This window comes from Plecotus auritus (genome assembly GCF_963455305.1).
Source record: "Plecotus auritus genome assembly, chromosome: 9".
In the NCBI taxonomy this organism is placed as follows: domain Eukaryota; kingdom Metazoa; phylum Chordata; class Mammalia; order Chiroptera; family Vespertilionidae; genus Plecotus; species Plecotus auritus.
Genome location: NC_137783.1, coordinates 147,512,448 through 147,526,113, shown reverse-complemented (window position 1 = coordinate 147,526,113; position 13,666 = coordinate 147,512,448). Strand labels below are relative to the sequence as shown.

General features: G+C 41.9%; 1 protein-coding gene and 1 pseudogene across 3 annotated transcripts in view; one reads left to right on the top strand and one right to left on the bottom strand.

Annotated features, from left to right (window-relative positions):
• The first annotated feature begins 899 nt into the window (after nt 1–899).
• TCP11L1 (t-complex 11 like 1) overlaps nt 900–13,666 on the top strand; it is a 29,221-nt gene continuing 16,454 nt past the window's right edge. For both annotated transcript variants that reach the window (XM_080687221.1, XM_080687222.1), the window contains exons 1-6: nt 900–1,159; nt 3,240–3,339; nt 4,277–4,457; nt 8,762–8,894; nt 11,546–11,666; nt 12,731–12,951. In XM_080687221.1, the coding sequence (XP_080543347.1) occupies nt 4,301–4,457; nt 8,762–8,894; nt 11,546–11,666; nt 12,731–12,951 (632 nt within the window). In that variant the 5' untranslated portion in view covers nt 900–1,159; nt 3,240–3,339; nt 4,277–4,300. The remainder of the gene's footprint in view (nt 1,160–3,239; nt 3,340–4,276; nt 4,458–8,761; nt 8,895–11,545; nt 11,667–12,730; nt 12,952–13,666) is intronic.
• LOC308257769 (NADH dehydrogenase [ubiquinone] 1 beta subcomplex subunit 4-like) lies at nt 10,892–11,535 on the bottom strand (annotated as a pseudogene). The gene is made up of 2 exons: nt 11,522–11,535; nt 10,892–11,421 (listed from the first exon to the last, which is right to left on the bottom strand). The product of its transcript is annotated as an NADH dehydrogenase [ubiquinone] 1 beta subcomplex subunit 4-like (transcript).

Below are 13,666 nucleotides of genomic sequence, written 5' to 3'. Positions count from 1 at the left end.
GAATCGAACCTGGGACCCCTCGGTCCGCAGGCTGATGCTCTATCCACTGAGCCAAACCGGTTAGGGCAGTGCTCAGTCTTAAAAGCATTTTTTGCAAATGAACCCAGTGAGGAGTCACGCACCTTTCCTTTTTTTTTTTTTTTTTTTTTTACTTTTTAACATGAGGTACAAAAAAACGATTTCTCTTCGTGTGCGCTATTTTACAGCTACAGGCTGAGGAAAGAATGGCTTCCATGGAACAGCCTCAGACAGTCACGGCCCCCACTACCTGGGACGGAGGAAGAGGAGGCTGCAAAACGGCCTTCTCCGAACGCGGTCGTTTTCCGTTCTAGACGGACGCCTGCTCCGAGGGCTCCCTGGGACGTTCCCTGAGCCTAAGGCCCGGAAGCAGGCTGAACCCTCGAGGGAACCGCCTGTCTGCCCCATGCCTTCCGTCTTTTCGGGGCTAAAGTCTCACTCTTCCTAACGACAAAGAGTAGTAGCCACTTAAAATCTAAGAGATGACCCCAGAACCAAACCTTGTCTGTGCCATTAACGTGAGGCCTGGCTACCCCGGGGGTGGGCATGACTTTTTTTAACAGCCAAGATGAGGGGAGGGGAATACACTACGTGCAACTACATCTGAAGTAATATTTACATTTGAAAACCTGGGCCGGGAAGCTTTGAACGGCGTTGCGGCGGGGCGACCTGCCCTTTCCCTTCACTTGCCTGAAGCCGCACCACCTCTACCTCGGGTCCCTCTCCCGCCGTCCGCTCCGCCGCTCGCATCCCTGAGGCGGACACCCGGACTCAGCACCTGTCTCTCCGTACGTGGCGCCGCCCCGCTCTGGGCCACGCCCCCGCCTCTCCGTACGCAAACATGGCGCCGCCCTGCTCTTAGCCACGCCCCCTACCTTTCCGTACAGAAATGGCGCCTCCCACATCGGGCTTAAGCCTCCAGGTTAAGAGCTGCCTCCCCCTTCCCGACGCAGAGGAGCGACTGCGCTGGCCGCTACCCGGCGGGGAGGACGGCCCCCTACGCGGCGAGGGATGTGGCCTTTGAGGAGCAGAGGCTGAACCGCCCCGCCCGCCGCGCATCTCTCCCCACCTCCGCCGGGGCGCCGGCCCAGCCAGATTCCCCGCCCCGGAGGCAGCTAGGAAAACGCCGACTCCGCCGCAGGTGAGGGAAGCGGGCGCGGAGGCTGGAAGCACGAGTTCGAAATGACAGGCACTTCTTCGCCTTCCCCCGTCGGGCCGGGTCCCGGTGATGGCGGGTGGAGGCGAGGGAGAGGCAGGGACCGCGGGCGGGTTTAGCGCGGCCTTCGTCCCACCCCTCGAGGCCGTCCTCAAGGCGCGCCCCGCTTCCATCGCCGGTCCCCAGCTGGGCCACTCCCTCGCCGGCCCAAACAGTTGTTGACAAAGGCATCTGGGAGTGAGTGGCACTGAGTGCCGGAGGAAGTGTTTCCCGGCGTCGGTGGACCGAGCCCCTGTATTTTGCTGCAAGACCCTTTCTGCTGGGGAGTCTCTGGTGTCCAGCTTGGGCCCGGGGTGAAACTCAGATAGACGGTCTTCACGGCAAGAGCGAGGATCCTCCTCCCCTCGGCTCCCTTTTTAGGCTTAGCAGGCATTGGGGAATGTTGAGTGAAGGAGCACACTGTAAGTAGTTAAATGCATCCCCTAGCCCTGTAAACTGTCATTACCATTCACGGGAAGCCATCTGTTGTTATGCACGTTCTGTCGTTTAAACTCCCCCCGAACCGAAGAGGCAAAGGTAAGCTGCATTTTACAGATGAGGAAACTGGAGTTCCACTGCTAGTAAAGAGCCAGAATGGGGACCCATGTATGTCTGAGACCAACGCCCATCCCTCCCACAGACACTGACATCACAGAGATGACACAGCTATCAACAGATCCTCAGAGGGTATCTGTCTGGGGGATATTCATATGGAGCATATGTGGGGACCATGGTTGGTCTTGGCCCTTAAGAAGTTAAAAATCTAGGTGAAAAGTGTTTTTTTGTTTTTGGTTTGTTTTTAAAGAAAACTAGCAATTTTACAACCTGGCCCCAACCCGTCTTTTTACCTTCATCACCTGCCTCTTATTCTACTTATTTTTGTGCCTCCACTTGTGCTCTTCCTCTCCCCCTCCAGACATTTTTTTTTTAATTGTATGAAATCTTACTCTTTTCAAAAAGACCAGCTCAAATGTCCCCTTTTCTGGTAATACCAACCTTCTTCCAGGCAGAATTAGTTTCTCCCGCTGCTCTATTTCCTTAGTGATTTCCTAATGCCATTAAGGCTTAAGTTTCACGTGTTTCCTTGTAAGACTGTCTGTTTCTCCCTCTAAAACCATTTCCATTCTGGAAATGCTTAGAAATGCTTTTCGTCTTTCTACTACTATTTAAATAAGCATATTTTGAATTGGATTTAAGGCAACAATGAATGCCAGATGTCCAGTAACCAGTCCTACAGGAGTTCAGAGAAAGGTGCAAATACTGGTGAGGTTGGGGGAAGGTCCTGGGAGGAGCGTGGACTCGAGCCCAATCTTAAAAGGATGGGTTAGTTTATGTAGTTAAGTATCCTGCCTTTCCTCCTCAGAGCATAGAATGAATGACTTCATCCTTCTTGAGCTCATTCCCAGCATGTGAAAGGGATAAAATTAGAAGTGTTTTTGTTTGTCCTTTCTCTTAGGATATGCTGGTAATGTTATCTATTGGATCTTGGAACATTTCCAGAGCCAAATAGGATTTAGGACAGAGAGGAGATGGGTGTCTGGAGTGAGATGTTGGAAGGTAAAGGGGAACTGTTTTAAAGCCATGTGGACTCTTCAGGACGTGAGGGTGATCTGGCTGCAACCCCACTGATGGACAGGGTTGATTTGGCTGATCTGGCTGGTTAGGCAGGTGTCCCCTTCCTCACCACTCCATCTGCCTTTCTCCCCAAGCTGTGCTCTTGGTTGGAGATGGCCTTCCCCACTAGAGGAGAGGACTAACTGTTCTTGGGTCAAGGGTATACCAGTAGCTGCACTCTCCTGCTAGAACCTGCAAACAAGCTCTCAAGGTTCATTTGTAGAGCATAGGGTAGTCAAGCTTCCAAGACCCCAGACACATCCAAATGAGGTGCTGCATGTGGCAACCTGCCATTCAAGAAAAGAAAAGAAAAGAAAGAAAGAAAGAAGGAGTCTTCATATGAATAATACAGGCCTGAAAATGTAAATTCCGGTAGCTTCATTCTATTTAAAGGTGGTATCTAACATTTCAGGTAATTATATCAAGTGAGTCTTCTCCGATGTGCAGAAAAGCGTCTACCAAACCTCCCACAAGCAGTTGACATTTCTTCTGATCTCTGGATTATCTTCCAGGTGTGTAATAAAGTCTAATTAGTGTTTATGAAAATGTTTTGTGATCTTCAAATGCTAATAATACAAAGACTGATTATTTTCAGCAGTGTAAATGCAGGAATGGAACGTTACATCGTTCTCCTCCCTCAATTGGAAATACCTTAGGAATAGAGAACTCTAAAACGGGGGTGGGGAGGGGGTGGGGGTGGAAACCAACGTGCCAAAAACTTCTACAGTAAATAAGAGGTTATTATTCCAGGCCTTTATTAACTGGCCCAAACTGACATGTTATTTCTATTCTAATCAGCAACTAAAAAAATTAAAACCGCACCCAGCCACATATATCATGGTTATTTGCAACTTCCTGCTTTACTCATCATCATCCTTTTCTGCTGACTGGTAAGGAGTTAATAAAAGTATTTGCCCCACACATTTTTCCTAAATGCTTCATAAGATTTACCTTTTATCTGTCATCCAAGGTATCTCATTCACATAATGGGATCCGGAAACCAACTCCTCAGCCCAGTGTGTTCACTTGGAAGCCTGATTAAACATTAACACATTATTTCCAAAGTTTTCCTACCAGCACTCAGGAATGAAAGTAAAGAGTTTTAAGAATCGAATCACTCTTTGAATTAGAATGGAAGCAGGCAATTTATAGCCCTGTGTTCTAATGTTACATGGAACTCAGGAATGGGACAAAAATACTCAAACTTGTTACTCTCCATCTGAGATACAGGTCCATAAATTTGATAAATAACAAAAGTGTATGTTTCAGCATTGGAGTAGAGTATTCTAACTGGATAAGATCCTAGCAAGCCTATTTCTTTTACAGATGAGAAAGCTGAAATCCAAAGAGATTAAATGATTTGTCAGGAGTCACACTGCTAGTTACTGACAGCTAGAATATTTTGCTCCTTTTTTTTCTTCCCAGGTTCATTATCTTTTTTCTTTTTAGGAAAGTGAATAAACTTAATTGAGAATGTCTGAAAATCTTGAAAAGTCCAATCTAAATGAAGCAGGAAAATCAAAATCAAATGATTCTGAACAAGGCCTTGAAGAGGCCATGGACGGTTCTGAGATAGCTTTACAGAAAAAAAAGTCAGGCTCTCCTAGCACCCGAGTGCGAAGACCTCACTGTAAGCAAATTTAACTTTGTTTAAAAGCAATATTTTCAGATGATATTTTTATTAGGCCTCCTTGAGCTAGGTTCTAATAATATGATAACTTTGCCACTAATTAGCATTTAAGAACAATAACAGTTTCTTCTTTCTCTTCTAACTGGCAGCCTAGTCACTTGTGGGTTTTCAATTGCATGAGAAATTAACGTTTTAGAATAATGTCCAGAATGTCCCTGCCTTCCTGCAGCCTCAGTGACATTCCAGTTTCTCCGAAGTGCTCTGAAAAATAGGAGGTTGGAGTATAAATTACAGCTTTAATTAAGAGAGTGTTTGAAAGTCTGAAGCAGGTTCCAGCCAGGACTGTGCCTGTGCAGGTTAAAAAAAAAGGGGGGGGGATTAAAAGGGAGTGACTTCACCACACCCTAGGTTCATTGCCTGGGGGTTGAGTTCTCACAGGTTGAGGGAATTCAGATTGCTGAACATATGTGGTAAAGTTACTTCAGATCCCTGGCAGGGAACAGGCCTCCTAAGATGAAAGGGTGGCAGTTTTTGCAGAAATTCCCAGCAGTTGCCCCAACTCATGTCTTTTATTAAGAATACTTATGTTTTTTGAAGTGAGTCCAAAAATGAAAGTTTTAAGAGGGGATGTCATAGTCTAAGAATGTCATTGCTGATGTTATCTCTTTAAAGTGTAGATGATCAGTAATTCTTCATAGTTGGAAGAAGTACAAACATTTTTGTGTTTCCAGGTAATTTATTAGCCAACATAGTACCCTTCTGGGGGTGGGGAGGGAAAGGGAAAGCACTTACGAGCATTTCATGAACTTTTGTCCATGTGGCTTCAAGCTACCTGGACACAGACCTCCCATCCCCCCCCGACACACACACACCCTTAGTCTTCTCCTCAGCCCTCTGCTGAAGAACTTGGCCTTCACCATGACAGCTGCTTTGGGAGCTTTCTCTTCCCCAGAGCTGTGTTGTAGTCCCATCGCACCACATCAATGACAGGAGCAGCTCCAGCCTTGTTTTGGCAGCATTTACCTGTGTCTGCTCACTGACCAAGGCCCACAGTTTATCAAGATTGACAGCTGGGCAGAAGCTCTGGTTCCTCTTTAAGTGGTAATGCCACCAAGTAACCTGGGTGACATTTGTCCCAGTTGATCCTGTGATGATGCAGGCCACCAGCATTCCCTTGGCCTCCCGGGAGCTTCCAGTGCCTGCAGATGCGGCTGTGGCTGTGGCTCATGTGGCCCCGAAGTGTCCAGGTCTTCCTCGGTCTGGATGGCGTGTCAGCAGCCAAGATGAAAGTTAACATTGTATTATTATAGCAAGCACGGGTGGACCCTTTTTATTACTAGGAGAACTTGGTGTGTTCCTGTTATTTCATAAATTTAAGATGATCATACATTTGGAGATTTTTGCAAAACCAAGGTTAAAACAAAAGTTGGAAGCCCTGATGACAATCTCTGGATTTCTTTTTAAGAGATTAAGAACTCCTGATGCATGATATTGATATACTACAGTGGACGTTCCATTTTCTGATGAATGGTAACAGAAAATACTGGCTTCAAGAAATTTAGTAATTGTTGTATATATAGTAAATCCTTACTGAGTGCCTTCAAATTTTTAATCAACTTTATTGAGGCATAACTTATACTACATAGTAAAATTCACCAATGTTAAGTGTGCAGATTGATGACTTTTGACCAATACATTTACAGTTGTGTCACTACCACCACAATCATGAGCTGCTAGAACATTTCCATCACCTCCCAAAATTTTCTGTGCCCCTTCACATAAATCTTCCCCTTCCTCCACCATCTCTGGGTAACCTCTGATCTGCTTTCTGTCACTATAATTTTGCCCCCTCCCCCCGCCTTTTTAATCCTCACCCAAAGATATGTGGTTTTTTTAAAATTGATTTTAGAAGAAGGGAAAGAGAGAGACAGAAAGAAGCAATGTGAGAGAGAAACATCAATTGGTTGCCTCCTGTACTTGAGACCAGGGATCAAACCCACGACCTTTTGGTGTATGGGACAACGTTCTAACTAACTGAGCCACACCGGCCAGGTAGAGAGTCATTTTTTACACATACTATGCTATCTAATTGTTCCAGCACCATATGATCAAAAAATTAATTTTGCCTTATTAACCACACATATACTTACTGTATGTGTGTGTTGTATTAGCCTATTTCTGGATCTTCTGCTCTCTTTAGTTGATCTATATATCTATCCTCATACCAAGAACACCCTGTCTTGATTATTGTAGCTTTACGTGGTATTGAAATCAGTTAGTGTGAGTCCTCCAACTTTATTCTTTTTTCATTTTCAAAATGATTTTGGCTTTTATAGGTCTGGTGCATTTTTATATAAATTGTAAAATCAGTTTGGCAATTTTAACAAAAAAAATCTTGCCAGGACTTTGACTGGGGTTGCATTTTATTAATAGATCAATTTGGCAAAAATTGACATCTTAGCCCTGGCTGGTGTGGCTCAGTGGATAGAGGGTCGGCCTGTGAACTGAAGGGTCCCGGGTTTGATTCCAGTCAAGGGCATATGCCCGGGTTGTGGGCTCCATCCCCAGTGAGGGGCATGCAAGAGGCAGCTGATCAGTGATTCTCTCTCATCATTGATGTTTCTATCTCTCTCTCCCTCTCCCTTCCTCTCTGAAATCAATAAAAATATTTAAAAAAATTGGCATCTTAATAATATTGAGAATTTCTGTCTGGGCTTTGATTTTGGATACTTATTCTATTTTTTAATATTAATGAAGCAAATTTTTATTATTTTTATTAATATTTCTCTGGAAATGCTTAGAATTTTGGTTGCATTTTTCCAACTTCCCCTTATGTGACCAAATAAAAATTTTTACCAGACAGCATATGACCAGCTCTTGGATTTAGTTCCCTTTTTCTGATGAGCAAAAGAAAAAAGTAAAAGAGGAAGGAAAATTACTTTTCACCACTTAAAAACTTAGTAACTATTAAACCCTGTGTAAACCAGTGACATTATTTACCTCATTTTAAGCCCAGATCCTGTCAGATGACATAAAATTAATATTGTCGTCTTCTAGGCCATTGCTTTTCAAAGTATGATTTCTGCAACCATGAGTGAGTATCAGCTGGAGATGTGTGAGAAATGCAGATTCTCTGGCCCTGCCCCAGATCAGCTCAATCAGAACCTGCGAGGAGGGCCCAGCAATCTGTTTTCACAAGCATTACCCTCCCCCCCCCCATTCTGTTACAGGCTAAAGAACTGATATCATGGACTTTATTTTATTTTATTTTTTACTTTTATTTTTATTTTTTTAAATATATTTTTATTGATATTTTACAGAGAGGAAGGGAGAGGGATAGAGAGTTAGAAACATCGATGAGAGAGAAACATCGATCAGTTGCCTCCTGCACACCTCCTCCTGGGGATGTGCCCGCAACTAAGGTACGTGCCCTTGACCGGAATCGAACCTGGGACCCCTCAGTCCGCCGGCCGACGCTCTATCCACTGAGCCAAACCGGTTTCGGCTGGACTTTATTTTAAAAACAGCTTTATTGATATACAAAATAATCCATGTATTTATCAGAATTATCCAGTGTTCCTTGGCTCAGAACACGGGAGATTTCTGGAAGATAAATCTCAAGTTTTATCAAAGGAGAGAGAGAGATGGAGTCCAGTTATTACAGCTGTTGATACAGAAGTGAAATCTACAGGACTTGGGTATCAGGGAAGCGGGATGGGAGAAATCAGAGGACTCAAGGTTTTGATACAGAGAGCCTGTATTCTACAAAGTTCTTGTATCACACACCCTCTGATTTCTTCATTGGTCAGCTTTAGAACTCATGTTCTCTCTTGGTGTCTGCACAGGGTAGTGTTTTAGCAATGTTTAAACAGCACCTTACACCTAAAGTACTTGCTGCTGTTTTAATTTGGGGAGATTCATTCATGGACAGTGTTATTGGTGCAGCAAAATGTAAACTGCTCATGGGAGCAAAACAGGAAATCTTAAATCTGGCGTCTCCTGTTTGTCATTTAGGATTGATAGTCTGTAAAAGTTTTTCTGTCTCAGTTCATTGTAATCGTTTCTCATTGACCAGTCTTAGTAAAGCAAAACATGTTTTGAGCATTGTAAACGATTTCTGCTTTTAGGACTCTAGATTAAAAAATATATATATAGGTTTGTTGTTTGAAATTGCCAGAATATTTTCATAAGTAGAGGCATAACCAAAAATTATTAACTGGTCCCAGAACCACTTCCTTCTCCTCACTTTAATAGAAATTCTAATCCAGAGAAGCAAATCTCTTACACTGGGTTTTTTGTTACAGCCAGTCCTCCTCGCTTTGTGACGGTAGAAGAGCTTCTAGAGACAGCAAAAGGAGTCACTAACATGGCTCTAGCCCATGAAATTGTAGTCAATGGAGACTTCCAGATCAAACCTGTTGAGTTACCAGAAGACAGGTAAGGTGGTTACTGAGTTATTTGTTTAGTAGAATACTGTCATTTCCCCGTTCTGGGAATGTTTTCTTCAGTTGATGTCACTATATTCAAATACGTCTCTCCTTTTGTATGTTTCTAAAAAATACTCCTCTACCAAGAATTACTAGAGTTTGAAAGTGGATCGAAGGACCATTGATCCTTCAAAAATGTAAACGAAAATCTTTCGTGTTCACTTCTCCCTTCTCCATAGGACTTAGCTGCCTCCTACTGTGTTTTCATTGCTTGTTTCATTCATTTCTCCTAACTGTCACATTGCACTATAGCTGTTGGTTTACTTGTATTTCTTACCAGGTTGTAAACTCTTCATCAGGGGTGGGGAACCTTTTTTCTGCCCAGGGCCACTTAGATATTTATAACATCGTTCGAGGGCCATACAAAATTATCAACTTAAAAATGAGCCTGCTATATTTGGTCAAACCTTTAATTAACTCACCCTAATGCCTTGGCAGGGCCAGCCCAAGTGATTTTGTGGGCCTTCTCTGGCCCAGCAGGCTGGATGTTCCCCACCCCTGCTCTAGAGACAAGAACTATTCATTGTTCTTTGTATCCCTAGCACCTGGAAAATACCATATTGAATCTAATACTCTATTGATTGTAAGGTGCACCTTTTAAGATGTATGGTAATAAGAAAGAAAAATCATTGGCCATTATAATTGTGAAAGTGCCATGGAAAAAAGAAAGGAAGAGGAATGGCTGCTAGGTTGGCAAACTCTAGTGTCTCCCGCAATAGGCTTTTAAATATGACTTTACAAACATTTCTTATGTGTTCTCCGAAGATAGTACTTTTTCACATTAATAATGCAGAATTACTTGTTTTGCTCTCGTAGTATAATTACAAGTTTTATTTATTTATTTTATTAATCCTCACCCAGGGATATTTTTCCATTGATTTTTTAGAGAGAGTGGAAGGGAAGGAGGAAGGGGGGAAGAGAGAGAGAGACAGAGACAAAAAGACAGAAACATCAATATGAGGGAGACACATCGATTGGTTGCCTCCCACATGTGCCCTGATCGGGGCCTGGGATCGAACCTACAACCCAGATACGTGCCCTTGACCGGGAACCAAACCTTCAACCCAACAGTGTGTGGGCTGATGCTCTACTGACCCACACTGGCTGGGCTATAATTACTGTTTTAATTAAGTGTTATAAGATGTTATAGTTTGGTACCTCGTGTAAGCAGTTGTTTCATATATCAAATGGAAATAGGATATTTTTAAGGAAACAAAGTATATATATATATATATATATATATATGCCGGATTGTTATTTTAAACTACTTAATCATAAATACCTTAGGAAACTTGATGGTATAAAAAAACTAAAAATTAACAGCTCTAACCTTTCCAATGTTCTTTTTATCATATGGCATTGTTAATGCTGTTAACTGGTTTAATGCCATCTGTCAAATTAGTTGAAAGTTAGTCTTTCCCGTGAAGTACTTATTGAAATAAATCACTAACTAAAAATAAGAAGACATGTGATTAGTTTAAGTTTGTCTGTCAATCTTTCCTTTATTCCAGTTAAAAAAAATTCTCACCCTACACCTGTAGAATTTGTGTTTTTGAAAGTGATTTGGTAATAGCCAAAAAGTAGAAATAACCCAAATGTCCCATCATCATATGAATAGATAAATAATATGTGGTATATCTATGTAATGGAATATTTTTCAGTCATAAAAAGGATCAAAGCACTGATACAGGTTATATGGATGACAATGCTTGAAAGCATTTTGCCAAGTAAAAGAATCCAGACCCATAGTCCTCATACTGTACAATTCCATTTACATGAAAAATTCAGAGAAGGAAAATCTATAGAGACAGAAAGTAGATTAGTGATTGCCTGGGTTGGGGTGGAACTGGGCACTGACTCCTAATAGGCACAAGAGATACTTTATGTTTTTTTTGTATAATTATTAATAGAAGACTTATTTAAACAATATTACGTATAGTCATCATACTAGACTTCATGTGAGATGTTAAATGTTTGATCCAATTTTCCTTCCTGGATAAGTTTTTCTTTCCTATCTCTCTATCAGTTTTAAAAATGTAATACCAGAGAAGAGGGACCCAATTCCAATCACAGCTCCTAAGAGTGAGGCCTTGGGAGTGGGTCTGAAATTGGGATGGACATTTGCTGATCTTGTGTAGATCCAGTGAGTCAAAGCAGGATCTTTGATGGGCCCTAAGAGGCGGAAGTCGTTGTATTGAAGCAGATACTCTCTTATAAGCTGGTATCTTATGGCCACCTGCTCAGCTTGTGCCTTCTAGGTTTCTGGAGATATGTCGTATTCAACTAGGTCGAGGGTAGGGAGCAGGGTGGCCAAACCCAATGGCTTGTACTCTGGGAATGCCTTCAGGCATCTTTGGAACCTGGCGCACAACTTGGGCACGAGTGGTCTTCCTGAAGTGATAGAAATGTTTTGTTGTTGGACTTTGGTGATGGTTGCACAACTTGATGAATTTACTAAAAAATCTTTGAATGGTATGCTTAAAACAGGTGAATTTTATAATATGTAAGTCATAGTTCAAAAAAGCTGTTTTAATTTTTAAAATGTGATTTGAGCTCAAATATTTTATTTGTTTTTGCTTTTCCCCCCTCATTTGCCTCCAGTTTGGAGAAGAAAGTAAAGGAGATTGTACATAAAGCTTTTTGGGATTGCTTGAGTGTCCAGCTAAGTGAAGACCCCCCAACCTATGACCATGCCATTAAACTTCTCGGGGAGATCAAAGAGGTAAGGTGAAGAGCAAATTGTGGTGCTTTTCTGGTGTGTTAGGAATATTCAACTTCTCTGTGTTACTGTGCCAGAAGACTAAAGAAATTAAGGATGAAGTTAAATTACTTGCTGAAATGTGGGTTGAGTACTTTTGGCTTAATGCCCTTTTTAAAATTTCAAACAAGCTATGATAACTTGAAGGCATTCCTTTGTAGACAAAGAAAAGGTTAATATTTTAAAAAACAATTATTTAGAGAAAATTTATTTTATGAAATATAGGTGATTTATAAAAATTTTAATAGGTGTGGACACTTTCAATTTATAGTGACCAAAAAGTGATTCAGCCTGAGGAATAGAGAAGGCATTAAGTGAAAGGTAGGGCTGTTTTTGTGATACCTTTAACAGTAGTATCAAAGAAGAAATGTTTCTGTGGAAATTGGCATCTGTGGTTGGTTCACAGGCTTGTGTTAATTAATGTGTTTTACTTTTCTCACTTATATTCATATTGTATCCAGTTGAGCTCTACCTAGAACTTAAATGGAAACTTAAATAGCTAGTCTAAATGATTTGTAAATATGTTTTTTTTCTGTAGATTTGTTGAATGAGGGTTTAAAATATGTGCAACATTATAGTAACAGTTGGTAAGTCCTCATTTGGGTAGGTGTAAATCCCTTTATCTACACTAATAAAAGAGTAACATGCTAATTGACTGTACCTTCACGACACCCACCAGCTAATCAGGAGTGAGTATGCAAATTAAACCAACAAAGATGGCAGGTTAATTTGCATACACAGCACTGAGCGGCCAGGAGCGGGGTGGGATGCTTGCATCGTCACCATGGCGACGATGCAGGTGTTCCACACCAACCCAGCTGCTCTGGGCCTCTGGGCAGTGTGGGAAGGCGAAAAGGTGGCTCGGGCCAGAGCAAAAAGGCGGCTCCGGCCAGAGCAAAGGCGGTGCCGGCAGCCGGGGGAAGGAAGGCCCATTCTTGCATGAATCTTTGTGCATTGGGCCTCTAGTATATAATAAAAAATGATGTCTGACTAGGAAACTGATTAAACTTGGCTGTACTCTTTTGCAGACTCTCTTATCTTTCTTGCTGCCTGGTCACACTAGACTGAGAAACCAGATTACGGAAGTCTTGGATCTGGATCTCATAAAGCAGGAGGCAGAGAATGGGGCCCTTGACATTTCCAAGCTGGTTGAATTCATTATTGGCATGATGGGAACACTGTGTGCACCTGCTCGAGATGAGGAAGTTAAGAAGCTAAAGGACATTAAGGAAATAGTGCCCCTTTTCAGGTATGGAAGTTGTGTTAATCACCTCAAGAGCACTAGAACATAGAACCTCTTTTCAAATTTAGACTTCCTCAAATAGAGATAACTCATGCATTTTCATTGTTATTGTTGTTAATCCTCACCCGAGGATATCTTTCCGTTGATTTTTAGAAAGAGTGGAAGGGAGGTGAAGAGTCAGAGAGAGAGAGAAACATCGATGTGAGAGAGACACATCGATTCGTTGCCTCCCACACACACCTCAACCAGGGCCTGGGATCGAGCCTGCAACCGAGGTACATGCCCTTTACCAGAATTGAACCTGGGACTCTTCATTCTGTGGGACGACGCTCTATCCGCTGACCTAAACTGGGTAGGGCAGATAACTCATGCATTTTTAAAAAAGAAATTTAAAAAGCAAACATTTTATAAAACATAGAAAGGTAGACAGAAGGAAAAAAGTTCACCCATAACTTTACCACCAAAAGGCACAATCACTGTTATAATGTTGATATATATATTTTTAGTTTTTTACCATTAATGTTTTTTTATTCCAAACCTACAGAAAAGTCACAAAAACAGTATAATTATCACTCATATACCCTTTATGTAGATCCACCAGTTTTTAACATTTTGTCAATTTGCTTTCTTTGTATTTTGTTTATTTTATCTTTTTAATCTTCACTCGAGGATATGTTTTTATTGATTTGAGAGAGAGAGAGAGAGACATCAATGTAAGAGA